Source organism: Phyllosticta citriasiana, assembly GCF_038021145.1.
Source record: "Phyllosticta citriasiana strain CBS 120426 chromosome Unknown IWZ02scaffold_4, whole genome shotgun sequence".
NCBI classification, from domain to species: domain Eukaryota; kingdom Fungi; phylum Ascomycota; class Dothideomycetes; order Botryosphaeriales; family Phyllostictaceae; genus Phyllosticta; species Phyllosticta citriasiana.
Window position 1 is genome coordinate 440,793 of NW_027117281.1, and position 12,961 is coordinate 453,753.

Below are 12,961 nucleotides of genomic sequence, written 5' to 3' on the forward strand. Positions count from 1 at the left end.
AGGTCAGAATTGAGGGAAAATGTTCATGTAGCAGACGACGCGCACGCACAGTGATGTCGGATCGGATGCAAGTGCTGGGTATGTTACTCGATTAAGCTTTTGCCAGTGTCTATTTACAGGGAATATGAGCCCGAGAGCCGGGGTACGGGATCCTTAATAAGCTCTGGGCTGGGGAGACCCTTGCTGTCTGAGTGTCTTTTCCAAGTGAATTGTGAACACCCAACACCGTCGTTTGCACAAGATGCTGATTGATGAATGATTCTCGCTTGCCGCTTTCTAGCAGGTGGGTGAAATGGGTGTTATCAAAGGCAAATGAATGAGCAACGCCCTCTGATGCTTGATGCAGGACGGAGAAGAGACGCGGCAGCAACAGGACGCAACAACAACAACGACGACGACAGCAACGACGGCTTAGGAGATGAAGGTCTTGTCGGCCCAGCTGGAGTAGTCGGAGATAACATCAGAGATGGAGACGGCAGCAGAGAGCTGCTTGGAGAAGGAGGCGCGCGAAGACGTCGAGGCACCCTCGCCCGTGTTGCCGTACTCGCCAAACGAGACGCCATCAGTCCTGGGGTCGCCCTCGTTCCACTCGACCCAGCCCGCCGGGTTGATGACGTCGCTGAGCTCGCTGTTCTGGAAGACGACCTTGCCGAACGGGCGCCATGGCCGGCCGAGGTAGTAGGCGCCGGACTCGACCGACTGTCCGCTGGCCGCTTGTACCTTGCTCTTGTTGATGACGTAGTAAGAGGCGCCGGTTGACTTGGCTCCATTGGCCGTCACGTAGCCCTTGGGCGCGGCGAGCACGCCAATCGTGCAGTTCTCGAACCACGCCATGGCGAGCTGGCCGAAGATGAAATCGGTCGCGCCCTCGATGTACGACTTGGCGTAGATCTGGTTGCCCTGGTTGGCCAAGACAGTGTCCTGGTAGCCGGTGAATTGGCAGGCGTAGAATCCCATGTTGCCCTCGGCGTTGGCCGACAGAGCGACGGCTTGGCTGCCCTCACCGAATGTGTTGGCAACGTTCACGTTGTACATGAAGAAGTTTCCAGTGTGGACGGCAAGGGTGGCGGTGCCGTCATTGTCGAGACCGTCATCCTGGCTTTTGGCGGCCGTGATGGTGACGGCGTTGGAGCTGTAGTCCGTCTCGCTGTCCGAGTAACCGTAGACGGTCAGAGAGCCTGAGAGCTCGGGGACGACGACCTGCTCCTCGTAGGTGCCGGAGTAGATGAAGATGGTCTGGTCAGAGCTGGAGCTGGTGTCGAGGGCGTCGACAGCATCCTGAATGGTCGAGTATTTGCCCTCCGAACCGACGGTGAGAGCACCCGAGGGAGGAGAAGTGAGTGCAAGAGCGCTGCCAACCAGTGCAGATGCAGCTGCAAGAAGCTTGAACATTTTGAAGATCAACGATTAACAGAAAAGATGCTTAGAGGACGGGTGGTGGTGGTGCAGGCGGGCGAGGATTCTCCTTTCGAGTGGGCCTGGAATGGGAGCGTTTTGATTTTATAGATTCGAGGCAGACACGATGGTACGAGAAAAGCAACCCTGTCTAGTGCACAGACTCAGCTGTCCTATAACCAGAGGCAGGGGCAGACAGATTACGGGCCGTCAAGCATTACAGGAGGTCACCGGAGGAGGGCAAGGATGGAACGGACGGGCCTTTGGAACTTGGCCGTGGAAAACATGGGGTTCTAGCTTATGCGGCTCTCTGGACCGACCCCATTCGAGGAGACGTGCAAGCATCCGGGTGCGCGGATTTCCTTTGAGGCGGGCTGTTCCGTCGCCCGTTGTTTGGCGGGAAAATGCAGCCCCAGGCAGACCTTGCCAAGCAGCCTGCGAAACATCAGCGTCTGTTGAAACGAGACACCCGGCAAAGAGTGGAGTTGCAAAAGCACACGCGGCCTCGCGAAGGGCTGCATGGAATCACGTTGAAGTCGCAACGGTGGAGCCATTGGAGCGTTTCACCTGGGCTGGGCCTTCCCCTCGCTTGCACGGAGCATGGCTCTTTTGCATAGTACGGCCCGACGTTCCAAGTTGGTCTCCAGAATCGTCGAGTTGCAATAAAAGCGTCGGCGAGTTGAGTCAATTGATGAAGCCTTGGAGAAGAAGGTTGAGCAAGCAGATGCTCATCGCCTTGGCTCAAGGTGATTTGGCCGGGCGCTATACGATGTCGCTGTGGGTATTTTTCGACAGACGCGGTAGTTGATGTGTCTCCATCAAGCGTCAAACAGCTCAGCAGGTCCGTGTCGACGACTGGTCAGCGTCGGTCAAACAGAGGTAACAGCAAGGATTGGCACTGGAGGAATTGAGATGACATGTAGGCACGCCGAGCTCTTCTTGAGGCAAAGTCCATGACAAGCCCAAGATGATCATCGTGACAATGGAAAGATGGGGACGACGATGTGATTGCGAGCGGAGTTGGACGGACCGACGGAACCGTCCAATCTCGCTTCCAGGTACGGCTTGGCGCCCTTGCAGCCTGCCAAGCACCCGACGCTCCCCACAGTCCACCCCCCCCCCCCCCCCCCCCCCCCATCTTCTGTTCGTCACAATCACCACACACCATCATGGCCATCGTCTGCGCCTACTGTACCTCGTCGTCCACGACACAGCTGCCTCCGCCGCAGCAGCCATGGCTTCAATGCCGACACCAGCCTCCGCATTCAAGGAAGCCCATCTCATCTGGGCATCAGCACGCCTGCAAACAAACAGTACCTGATGATGGCATTCCATGACACAGGAACCTCTCATCGCCCAAGGCCGTCTCGCTCAAAGACGCAATGGCTCTTGCTCCCATACTCCTGTGCTGGTCAGCGATTGACTGCTCTGCTACCCGACCGCACGGCTCCTGACTCTTGTCAACTCCCTAGCACAACATGTCGATGCCTCCAGCAACGTCATTGCATTGGCAATCAACGCCATTCTTGCTGGCCTTAGAATCGCATCATGATGCAACCAAGCTCCGACATCATCTCTTAGCGCAGAAAGCGCTCGTAATTTTCGAGGCTGGCTACTGGACTACATACATCCGCGCGAATGCCACCCACCGCAAGAAGCTTTTGACAAAATTGTAGCGATTCAGATGCACACAATAGGGCAAAGAGCACTTGGCGCCTTGCGCTCCGGACCACTTGATTGGACGTCATGCACACCATTCCGCTCTCGCCCAATCCTGATCTACGTTCAACCTTATTTGCACCCAACTCCCGGAATGCTCAAACTCTATGGCGGCGCGCTATCGGCAGTTTTTCCACGAATATCCCAGTCGATACGGGCCTGGAGTGCGGATTGGGGCGATGCAAGCCATAGATCTTAGCTGTGCAGAATGCGACTGTGGCACGTTGAAGCGGAGTTCCGCCAAACGGGCTTTGCAATAGAGCTGAGCCTGAGACAGAACGAGGCGTCAAATGATCTGGCCGGTTATGTGCAGAGCTAATGAGAAGCCCAAGTTCTCCACGAGGTCTAGGCGACCCTAGTGGCGCTTCAGGTTATCCTGATACAGGGTCCGTCCGGCACTATGCGCCGCCCTACGGTTCTGTTAGCATGAACCAAAGATGCTCATAGCGTGCGAACAACCTCAGCCAGCACAATTCTCAGCTTTGGGCGTGAAAAGCAAAGTCAAGATGTGGTGTGGTGGTATAGCCTAGATCAAGCCAAAAGCTGACTTTCAATCTTGGGTTTTGGTTCTCAGGACGTTGCTGCCAAGGCACAATCTACTTAATCTATATTCCGTCCGGATCACTGCGGCTCATTGCCCACTGAAGTCGACGTTCTCTGGAGAGTGACTTTTTAACACCTGCGTCTTTCCGTCCAACTGTCTTCGTCCGATTATCGTGTCCCACACATCCCGTGGTCAGTGTTTTTGGAACCCCTGACAACAGATTTGAGAAAATGGAGTCCGCAGAGCGTGTGGACATGGTGATTGTGGGGGCAGGTATGAATCTGTTAAAACCGAAATGCCTGGTTTCTAATTCGACTTGTAGGCTTTCATGGCCTTGCCATGGCCCGTACCTATCTTGCTGTAAATCCAGAGGCCTCTCTGATCATCCTCGAAGCCGGCATGTCAATTGGCGGTGTCTGGGCCCGCGACAGGTTGTATCCACACTTGAAGACAAATTCCGTCATGGGAAAATTTGAGTTCGGCGATTTTCCCATGACTCCGGAGATATATCGTGTGGAGCTGGGAAAGCATATTCCAGGCGATGCTGTGCGGCGCTACCTAGAAGACTATGCAAATCACTTCGACCTGGCTCGCCGGTGTCGCTTCAACTCCAAGCTCGAGGAAGCTGAAGATCTTCAAGAGGATGGATGGTTGCTCAGAGTCGCTGTTGGACCTGCGGATGCTTCGAAAGAGACGCGTCTCATTCACGCCGCGAAAATGACCGTTTGTATAGGCGTCACCTCCGAGCCTAAACTTCCCACATTCCCGGGACAGGAGAACTACACTGGAGATCTCTTTCACAGCCGGGAGTTTGGACCCAAGAGACACCTGCTCAATCCAGAGAAGACGAAATCGGTTGCCGTCTTTGCGGGCAACAAGTCGGCCTATGACGTCGTCTGGGCTTTTGCAAATGCCGGCATCAAGGTCCAGTGGATCTTGAGACAGAGCGGCCACGGAGCTTGCTGGATGGGTCCGACAAGATTAACACCTCTCAAGGTTCTAGCCGAGAGCCTCATCATGACACGCATGATAACTTGGATGTTTCCCTGTATCTGGGGAGACGCGGACGGATGGCACGCACCAAGACGGTTTCTTCAACAGACTGAAAGGGGTCGTCGGTTTGTTAATTGGTTCATGCAGCACGTCATGCAACACGCCCTCGAGAAGAATGCCCGCTACGAAGACCACGACGAGACAGCCAAGCTGAGACCCTGGGTCGATTTGAAATGGATAGCCACAGCCAGAGGCATATTGAACTACGATTCGGACGTCTACGAATTTATCCGCAAGGGCATGGTTAATATACACGTGGCTGACGTGGATGAACTGGGCGACCGGGAAATCCGCCTCTCCAACGGCACCGTACTGGAAAACGTCGACGCCATGGTGTGCTGCACCGGATGGCAACACGGGCCCACGATGAAATTCACTCGCAACGGCGAGGACATCAGCGCGGAACTCGGTCTTCCACACAAGCTCAACACCAAGGAAAGTGAGTTCTACCAGCCCATGGTGGCCGAGGCCGATGCCCAGATCAAGAGCAAATTGCCGGCCCTCGTGTCACAGCCACCCGCGGCAGCACCGCCGCACCTGGCAAACCAACAAGCCCGGGACCCCATCGACCCAACGACAGGAACGCTCGACGACGCGTACCTGCTGCACCGCTTCATGGCGCCGCCGCAGCGCGTGACGCGCAACCGCACGCTTGCCTTCTCGGGCGCCACCCGCACGCCCATCACCTCGCTGCTGGCCCAGATCCAGGCGCTGTGGATCACGGCCTTTTTCGAGCACCGCATCGAATCGCTGGAACCTGGCAGCAGCAGCAGCAGCAGCAGCAGCAGCAGCAGCGCTACCGTCAACGGCGGCCGCGATGGTGGTAGTGGTGGTGGTTGTATCGCCGATCTCCCACTGAAATCGCCCGACCGCACGCCCCCGGGCTCCCCTGCGCGTCTTTCCCCTAAAGACGGCGGTTCGCCGTCGTCGTCATCGCGCGTGTCGTCGAGCGGGACGTACGAGCTCGAGCGCGTCCACACGCCCGACAGCGCCGTCGCATTCTCGTTCCCATCGCCCGCCAGTCGCAAAACATCGTCGTACCTGCAAGGCCTCAAAGAAGACGAAGAGGCGCATACAGCAGCAACGGCACAAGAAGACCACAAACCGGCACCCATGGACCCCATCACAGCGCGCACAACCTTCGAAACCATCCTGCACGCGCGCTTCGGCCGCTGGCGCTACCCTTACGGCTTCGGCGCCGTCATGGCCGACCTCTTCTTCGACTGCCTGCCGCTTCTCGACCTGCTGCTGCGCGACTTGGGTCTGTCGCCGGCGCGCAAGGGCGGCGGCTGGCTCAAAGAGGCAACGGCCAGCCATGGCGTGCATGACTATGCCAGCATCGTTGACGAGTGGATGGCGGCGCAGGCGGTCAAGGATCGCGCGGTGTGGGACAGGCATCGCGGGTTTGTTGACGGGCTGGGTCGGGGGCGCAGAGGAGGTGGGCATGAGGGGGAAGGGGAAGAGGCGGAGCTGGCCACTGTTGCTGACGAGAATTCCCGCGTCCGCGTCGAGCTGTCCGCGCAGCAGAAGACGGCGGTCCAGCGCGCCATGGTTGGCGTCGGGCTCGCTATGGGCGGCCTCACGCTGTCGCTTGGCATTGGCGTCGCTGTTGCGTTGATGTGAAAGACGTCGTATCGCAAAGGTATGGAAACATCTTGGTTTTGCCGTTCTATTGTTCTGTCTGTCTTTTTCCAATCCATCCGTCTGTCCGATTCGCTTCTTCTCATCTATCTACCTCAGACGGTCCGGCGCATTGTGGTGTTCGGGACGGGGAAATTGGTTGTGGATATATCAGATCGATCAAAACCGTCAAAAAAAAATTTTTTGTTTTTTGTTTTTTGTTTTTTTTTTGGGTGCGTTTGGGTGGATTGGGCCGGTGTTTGTTTGGTTTTGGTTTTGGTTTTGGCTTTGGCTTTGGCTTTGGATTTACTATATACCATCTCTTCTGCAACGAAAAGAATTAGATTTTTTTAATCTACATACCTGTTCGAGACAGAGCGGCGGCATTTCTTTGCAAGAAGTCTGCGAGTGACGTGGAGTATCGAAGAGAAGTGAGAGAAGGTAGCATTCATGCGATGGCTTGGCAGAACGAAAGAAAAGGGGAAGGATCATGCATGGTTGAATTTGTGTTATCTAGGCGGAATAGAGAGCATGGCAGCATCGTCTATCTGTCAGCTTACATGGATGGGTGCTGAAGCTATACGATACGACTTTATTTATTGTCAGAGGCAAAAAGGGGATCAGAGAGGGATAAAATTGTACCAAAGGAGCAGCCAGCCACATGCCACGCCACGCCACGCCCCACCACGCGATGCCACGCGATGCCACGCGATGCCATGCCAATGCCCAGACACAATGCTCACAAGGGAAAAAAAAAGAAAAGAAAAGAAAAAAAGGCTATCAGGAACAGGAATCGCTATGAATAACACCAATGCCGAATGAATCGAGAAAAGAGGTTACAACAAGATACAGCCGCGCCTCTGCTCGGGCTGCTGCAAGGAGGGCGGCGCATCATCGTCGCGCGTGCCCGACGGATCCCCAGCCACCAAGGCATCAAGCCTCTGGTACAGCTCGGCCGGCTCATCAAAGACATGCCAAAGAGCGCGATCGATGCCCTCGAAAGCCTTTTCGAAGCGCTCGGGCGCCGTCTTGCTCGCATCGGCGCCTCCGGGGACCCTGCGAATGTAGATGGCGCGGATCCAGCCGGGGAACTCTCTGTAGGTCGAGGCGTACGCTTCTGGGTCGCGCTGGGTGCTGTCGCCGATGCAGACGAACTTGCGGTCCGGGAAGCTGGCGTGCAGCTGGCGCATCTTGTCGCATTTGTAGCGCTCGGGCTCCTTGGTGAGGGCCAGCACGAAGGCGGATACGTCCATCCACGACGCGTTCCAGAGCAGCAGCGGGCCCGGCGGGTAGTGGGCGTTGCGGAAGGCGTGCAGGAAGGGGTACAGGTTGTAGGGCGAGGCCGACAGGTACCAGACGGGCGCCTTGTTGAGCGTCTTGTGCATGTGGGCGTAGAAGGCGGGCATGCCGTCGACAGGCGTCGGCTCGTCGACAAAGGTGCTGCGCAAGACGGCGCCAATGTCGCCCGTGCCCGTGATCTTTATTGTGTCGTCAATGTCCGAGATGACGGCCCAACCCTTCGCTTCGGCGTACGTCGTCGTCATTGGGTGCGTGTCGACTCCGACTGCATGCGAGTCGACCGTGTCGCCATCGCCGGCCTTGCCTGCCTCCAGGGCAATCACATTTTTGCTGACGCCGCTGCGGTCTCCTGGTCCCAGTTTCGCCTCGTGCGTGCCGCCAATGTTGATGCGGACTGTGTGGCCGGGCAGGATCTCAGTGGTCCACGGCTCGAGGCGCTTTGCTATGGTCTCTTCGTTCTCATCTCCATCAGCCAGATTGAGCTTGTCGGCAATGTCGGCCACCAGCCTGGTCAGGGTACGGCGGTTGGGGTTTCTAACGAAAAACGCGGCGACGAACTCGGCCTCCCAGGTGCTGGCATTGCTGCCTTTGGGCCTGTAGGCCGTGTTTTCTTGCAACCAGACGGTGTGCTCGTTGGGGTCCATGGGCTGCGCAAAGGGGTTTTTGTTTCCAAGGTACGAAGTGGCCTTGGAGAAGGCTGAGGAGAGGAGGCGTTTCATAGCGTTCTCGCGTTGCACCAAACCGTCGATCTCTCTGTTTTTCCGCTGTCGGCAGCTTGCTTTTTGCGCGATGTAGGACGGGCTGGCAAACAAAAGCGAGGCCACCAGGGCAGAGAGGCCAGAGATATAATGTTAAAGAATCCATCATATTGGAGTCAGATGGCACCACTCAGACAGCTGAGGCAGGCGCAGGCTGGGGCGATGGGAAGGAGCAGCACGCGGTTAGATGTTTGGCGTTTATTGAAGCTGGGCAAAAAGCCGACATGGACGAAGTCATGGAGTGAAGGTTAGGTGGGAGGTGGTGGACGGAGAGCAGTGCGAGTCAGCAGGTCTCGCAGCCATGTGAGGTCATGATGGAAGAGGCTCTCTGTGGCTCTGTCCTGGCTGAGTCTGCACCACCAACCCTCTGACCGCCCAATCAGTTCTTGCCGCAAAACAAACAGCAGTCTATTACCTCTTGCGATAAATTCAGTGGCTGACCTTAGTGGTAGCAATAGCCAGTTATTTCCTGTCGCGCTCAAACACATTCAGCTCTGCCCCAACCGCAGTCTCTGAACCATTCTGGCCCGCGCGAGAGGACTGAGAGCGCGTTACCAGCCGCCCGAAGTTCAAGATTGCCTCGGGGATTTCTGCGTCTTGCTGAGAGCGAGCGAGCGCTTGCCGCCTGCTCATCCTGGAAGATGGCCTTGGACTCGCTTGAGACCAAGTTCCTTCCAGCGCTTCGTCGTTTGGCTGCGGGGACGTATGATGGAACAATGGCGGCAACGATTTCTTCTTTCGATTTCTCAGGAGATTTGTGTCACTGAGAGTTATTCGACGATGCTGAACGCCACTGTTGGCAGTGTTCTTCAATCCAGTTGTCGCATCCGGCCGCGTCGGGAACTGTGGATGCCTCTTCCAGCTGCTTTTCACTGAGCCGAAGCTCCTTTCCCCCCTGGCTCCTCGTCCCCGTGGCCGTTCATCGCTCAAGCACGGCGTGGTAGAAGTCGAACTTGCGCGCTCCCGCTGCTTCGAAAGTCGGAGTCTCGTCGTTTGGAAGTCTACACGAGTGACGGAGCCCGATTCTTGAGCGACCGACTACCATGGATAGGCAACGAAAGAAGTCTGCAAGACAGTGGCACGGGAGCCAAAAGTACATGGTATCAGGGCAGGGCAGGGCGGGGCAACATGAGCGTGAGATGGTCAGCGGCTGCTGGCACTGCAGGAAGAGACATCCCGTGACGCAGCGGACTGGAGTCTTGCCGGGGGCGGTGAGGACTGACTCTGGCCGGCCGGGAGACGGAAGCTAGCTCCGACGTGGAGGCGACTAATTCCCGTTTTAGTACTCGGACCCAACCTGATCGTCGACCACCGAACATTGGTATTTACCATGGGGATTGACTCGGTCCATTGTCCCCCGCACGCTCGAGAGTGACCCCCTCTCCGTCTCCCACTCTTCACCACCGTTTATCTTTCTAGCGTGCCGTCGACATGGCGCATTAGCATTTCCAAAGGGTAGCATCCGGTGAGGGCGCCGGAAAGGAATGCTACCTCTCAATCAAATCACACCTTTCGCCCATCATGCCTCAACCACAGACATATATGCTGATTCGACCGTTGTCTAGCGGCGGCCCGCACGCCGCCTCGAGCTGTGAGTTCCTCTCGACTGCCCTGCTCTACTGCAAGCCCTGGCCCCGCTGCCTGTTTGATCATGGCATTTCTCTTGGCCCTCGCTCATCTGACGTTTGGTTTTCTGTTTCTTTTTGATCTGCCCGTCGCCCACGCCGCTGACGCCCTTTTTAATGCGCCTCCAGGAGTTGACAGTGTGTGATCATTCCTTTCCATGCTGAACTATTCGTCTAATTGGCCAATCTAGTATGGTGTGGCAAGGCCTACCGTCCAGCGTATGACATCTGCAAGCCGAAACCCAGGGCGCCCCATGGTTGACTGGCCTCCAGCAATGCTTCATTCGAACCGGGCGGGTGGCTCTACGAGCCGGCCCGCTCAGCGGAACCGCGCCTGGACGTGCAGGTGTATCCACGGATGAACCTGTACCTTGAGAGCGACACGAGTGCGAGCTTCATCGTCGACGCTCGCCTGTCGCTCGTCGCGGGCGAGCCGTACTACAACGGCGTCTACCACAAGGACACGCAGCAAACGACGCCCTTCGACTACCTGTACATTGACATATCGCTTACAGACAGCGGCCTCTCGCTCGTGGCTGACAAGAACGTGTCGGTAAACTCGACGGGCAATGAATTGCAGTTCTCGCTGGCAAACATCAAGGCGCGGCTCGAGCCGTACAATGTGACGATCGTCGGCGCCTCGCGCGACGGCAACCAGTCGTACACGGCGACGACGCGGCTGTTCAAGCTGCCTGCGCCCACCGACAGCGGCAGTGTTGTTAAGCTCGACAAGCTGTACAACGGCCTGCTGGTTCAAGACTACCTCTCCCACAGCCCCGCTTGGAACCCCCTCTTCCCCTACTCGTTCTACGGCTCGTGGGACGGCTACTTCCAGCGCGCCATTGTCGACAATGCCAAGAAGTACAAGGAGTACGGCTACAATATCGTGCATGTGGTGCCGAATGCCGGCCTTGCTAATAAGGCGTTCGAATTCACCGAGTTTGATCTGTTCATGGATACGTGCGACGAGATTGGGCTGTGGGTCATGTATGACATGCGGTGGACGTACAAGAATCTGTCGAGCGTCACGGAGCAGGTGAATCGGTACAAGAACCGCAAGTCGCTGCTGCTGTGGTACACGGTAAGCTTTCCTCGCCTGACAGACAGACCTGAGCAAGAGTTCAAGGCCACTCGACTAGAACACAACCGCTGACCATGACCAGGCCGATGAGCCCGACGGCCAGAGCGACACGCTCAACGCCACGCTCGACACATACAACCTGATCAAATCGCTCGACGCATACCACCCCATCTCGCTCTGCCTCAACTGCCTCAACTTCCACTACTCGGAATACTCATCTGGCGCCGACATCATCCTCTCAGACGTATACCCCGTCGCAGTCAACACAACTTTCAGCGAAGAGTACGGCACACCTTGCAACCGCACGTACGGGTGTTGCGGCTGCGACGACTGCACCGGGGCCTTCGAAGACGTCTCCACGCGCCTCGACCTCTTCAAAGCGTACCAGACGTGGCTGCGGCAGGAACCAAAGGCTTTTTGGGGCGTGCCGCAGGCCTTTGGCAACGAGACGTTTTGGAGCCGCTACCCGACCGACGCCGAGGAGGCCGTCATGGCGCTTCTCAGCGTCAATCACGGCGCCACGGGTATCTTGGCGTGGGATTGGCCCACGCAGCCCGACATTGTGACTGTGACGGCGGGTTTGGCCAAGGCCTTGACGACCGACGATGTGGCGCGGCTTTTGTTGGGTGCGCATGTCGTGCCGCTGGTGGTTGCGGGTAGAGAGCGCGTTGATGCTGCTGCGTGGCGTGTTGGCAAGAAGATGCTGATTTGCGTTGTTAGTTTGGAGTATGAGGAGTCGCCCGGGAGCGTTAGTGTGGCGTTGCCTGCAAAGGCAAGCCCTGATGGCGTTGCGACCAAGTGGGGACCGGGCGGGTGGACGGTGAGCGGGGGCGGGAAGACGCTGGAGAGGCAGGGGCTTAAGGGTTTGGAGGTTGATGTGCTGGTGTTGAATATTGATGAGACTTGAATTAGCGAGTGAGTGAGCAGCTGCGATGGATGGTAATGGCAGGCTTTGGAAAAAGGGGGGAAGGAGAGAGAGAAGAGGAGCGAGTGAAAGTGTATGTAAGTTCTGCTGTTGTTGCTATTCCGTCACCAGGTACCTAGGTACCGTATCTCACCGTGTAGAAAGAACGTAGCAAGCAAGCAAGCCTCTGTACCATACATACATCCACGCATCCCATCCCATCAAATCAGCAAATCAGCACACCTTTTCCCTCTTCCACCCCATCCCATCTCATTCCAACAAGCGAATCCAATCCACCCCAACCAACTCCTTTTATCACATCGTCTTTTCAAACATGGAGGACCAAAAAGAAAAGAGGAAAAAATTTAAATTTTCCGTCGTCATTTTTCTCTTACGCACGTCCGTCCGTCCGTCCGCCTCCCGTGGACCTTGTACCTTGCGCCAACGGTAGAACAAGAGAGAAAACAGGAGATGTTTCGTTGCCATCCATCTTCGTCTTGATTGTTGTTATTGTGTTGTCGTTTACAGTGAAGGAAAGGAAAGGAAAGGAAAGAACAGAAAAGAAGAATTCGATTTTTTTTTTTTTTTTTAAGGTGCCCAGAAACGCCGGTGCCCAGGTGGGCGGTGGTAGTGTTTGTTGTTGGTTGCTGCGCGAATGAAGACAAGATCTGATCTCCGTGCGTATAGTAGCCAACACATTGTATGCATGCATGGCTTGAAATGGCGTATCTTCTGGCCAGGGTGCGCCTGTCTGTAATGGCTCCAAGATTTTTCCAAGAGACAGGCAGGCCTATGTGCGGTTGCTGTTGGTTGCACGTGTTGCTGGAACGACAAGAAGATTTCATCTTTCTTTCTTCATCTTCTCTCTCGTCAAGAAACAAGACATCATCATCATCATCATCGTCGTCTAATCCACGTCAATAACCCAGCGGAGATGGTCGTAATTCCGCCGCTTCATCTCCT

At 56.2% G+C, this 12,961-nt stretch overlaps 5 protein-coding genes across 5 annotated transcripts; 3 read left to right on the forward strand and 2 right to left on the reverse strand.

Annotated features, from left to right (window-relative positions):
- Positions 1-51: 51 nt before the first annotated feature.
- On the reverse strand, positions 52-1,540 carry IWZ02DRAFT_200539 (pectinesterase-like protein). Its single transcript, XM_066762567.1, has one exon. It carries the CDS (start codon positions 1,390-1,392, stop codon positions 412-414), a length of 981 nt encoding a protein of 326 aa, XP_066624365.1. The 5' UTR covers positions 1,393-1,540; the 3' UTR covers positions 52-411.
- A 2,348-nt stretch (positions 1,541-3,888) lies between these two features.
- IWZ02DRAFT_373666 (uncharacterized protein) lies at positions 3,889-6,334 on the forward strand (the record flags this gene model as incomplete). The annotated part of the gene is made up of 3 exons (XM_066764718.1): positions 3,889-3,931; positions 3,981-5,531; positions 5,841-6,334. 3 exons carry the CDS (start codon positions 3,889-3,891, stop codon positions 6,332-6,334), a joined length of 2,088 nt encoding a protein of 695 aa, XP_066624366.1.
- On the forward strand, positions 6,149-6,983 carry IWZ02DRAFT_446052 (uncharacterized protein). The gene has a single exon (XM_066767203.1). It carries the CDS (start codon positions 6,356-6,358, stop codon positions 6,683-6,685), a length of 330 nt encoding a protein of 109 aa, XP_066624367.1. The 5' UTR covers positions 6,149-6,355; the 3' UTR covers positions 6,686-6,983.
- On the reverse strand, positions 6,901-8,562 carry IWZ02DRAFT_201276 (uncharacterized protein). The gene is made up of 2 exons (XM_066762572.1): positions 6,974-8,562; positions 6,901-6,921 (listed from the first exon to the last, which is right to left on the reverse strand). Exon 1 carries the CDS (start codon positions 8,347-8,349, stop codon positions 7,168-7,170), a length of 1,182 nt encoding a protein of 393 aa, XP_066624368.1. The 5' UTR covers positions 8,350-8,562; the 3' UTR covers positions 6,901-6,921; positions 6,974-7,167.
- A 1,740-nt stretch (positions 8,563-10,302) lies between these two features.
- Positions 10,303-12,001, forward strand: IWZ02DRAFT_373670 (uncharacterized protein; the record flags this gene model as incomplete). Its single annotated transcript, XM_066764719.1, has 2 exons — positions 10,303-11,094; positions 11,177-12,001. Coding segments are annotated over 2 exons (1,617 nt in total), but the record flags the coding sequence as incomplete, so codon positions are not given.
- Between the last annotated feature and the right edge of the window lie 960 nt (positions 12,002-12,961).

What these genes read in the sequence shown, in the direction of transcription:
- IWZ02DRAFT_200539 (XM_066762567.1), bottom strand. Translation starts at nt 1,392, where the DNA reads ATGTTCAAGCTTCTTGCAGCTGCATCTGCACTGGTTGGCAGCGCTCTT.
- IWZ02DRAFT_201276 (XM_066762572.1), bottom strand. Translation starts at nt 8,349, where the DNA reads ATGAAACGCCTCCTCTCCTCAGCCTTCTCCAAGGCCACTTCGTACCTT.
- IWZ02DRAFT_446052 (XM_066767203.1), top strand. Translation starts at nt 6,356, where the DNA reads ATGGAAACATCTTGGTTTTGCCGTTCTATTGTTCTGTCTGTCTTTTTC.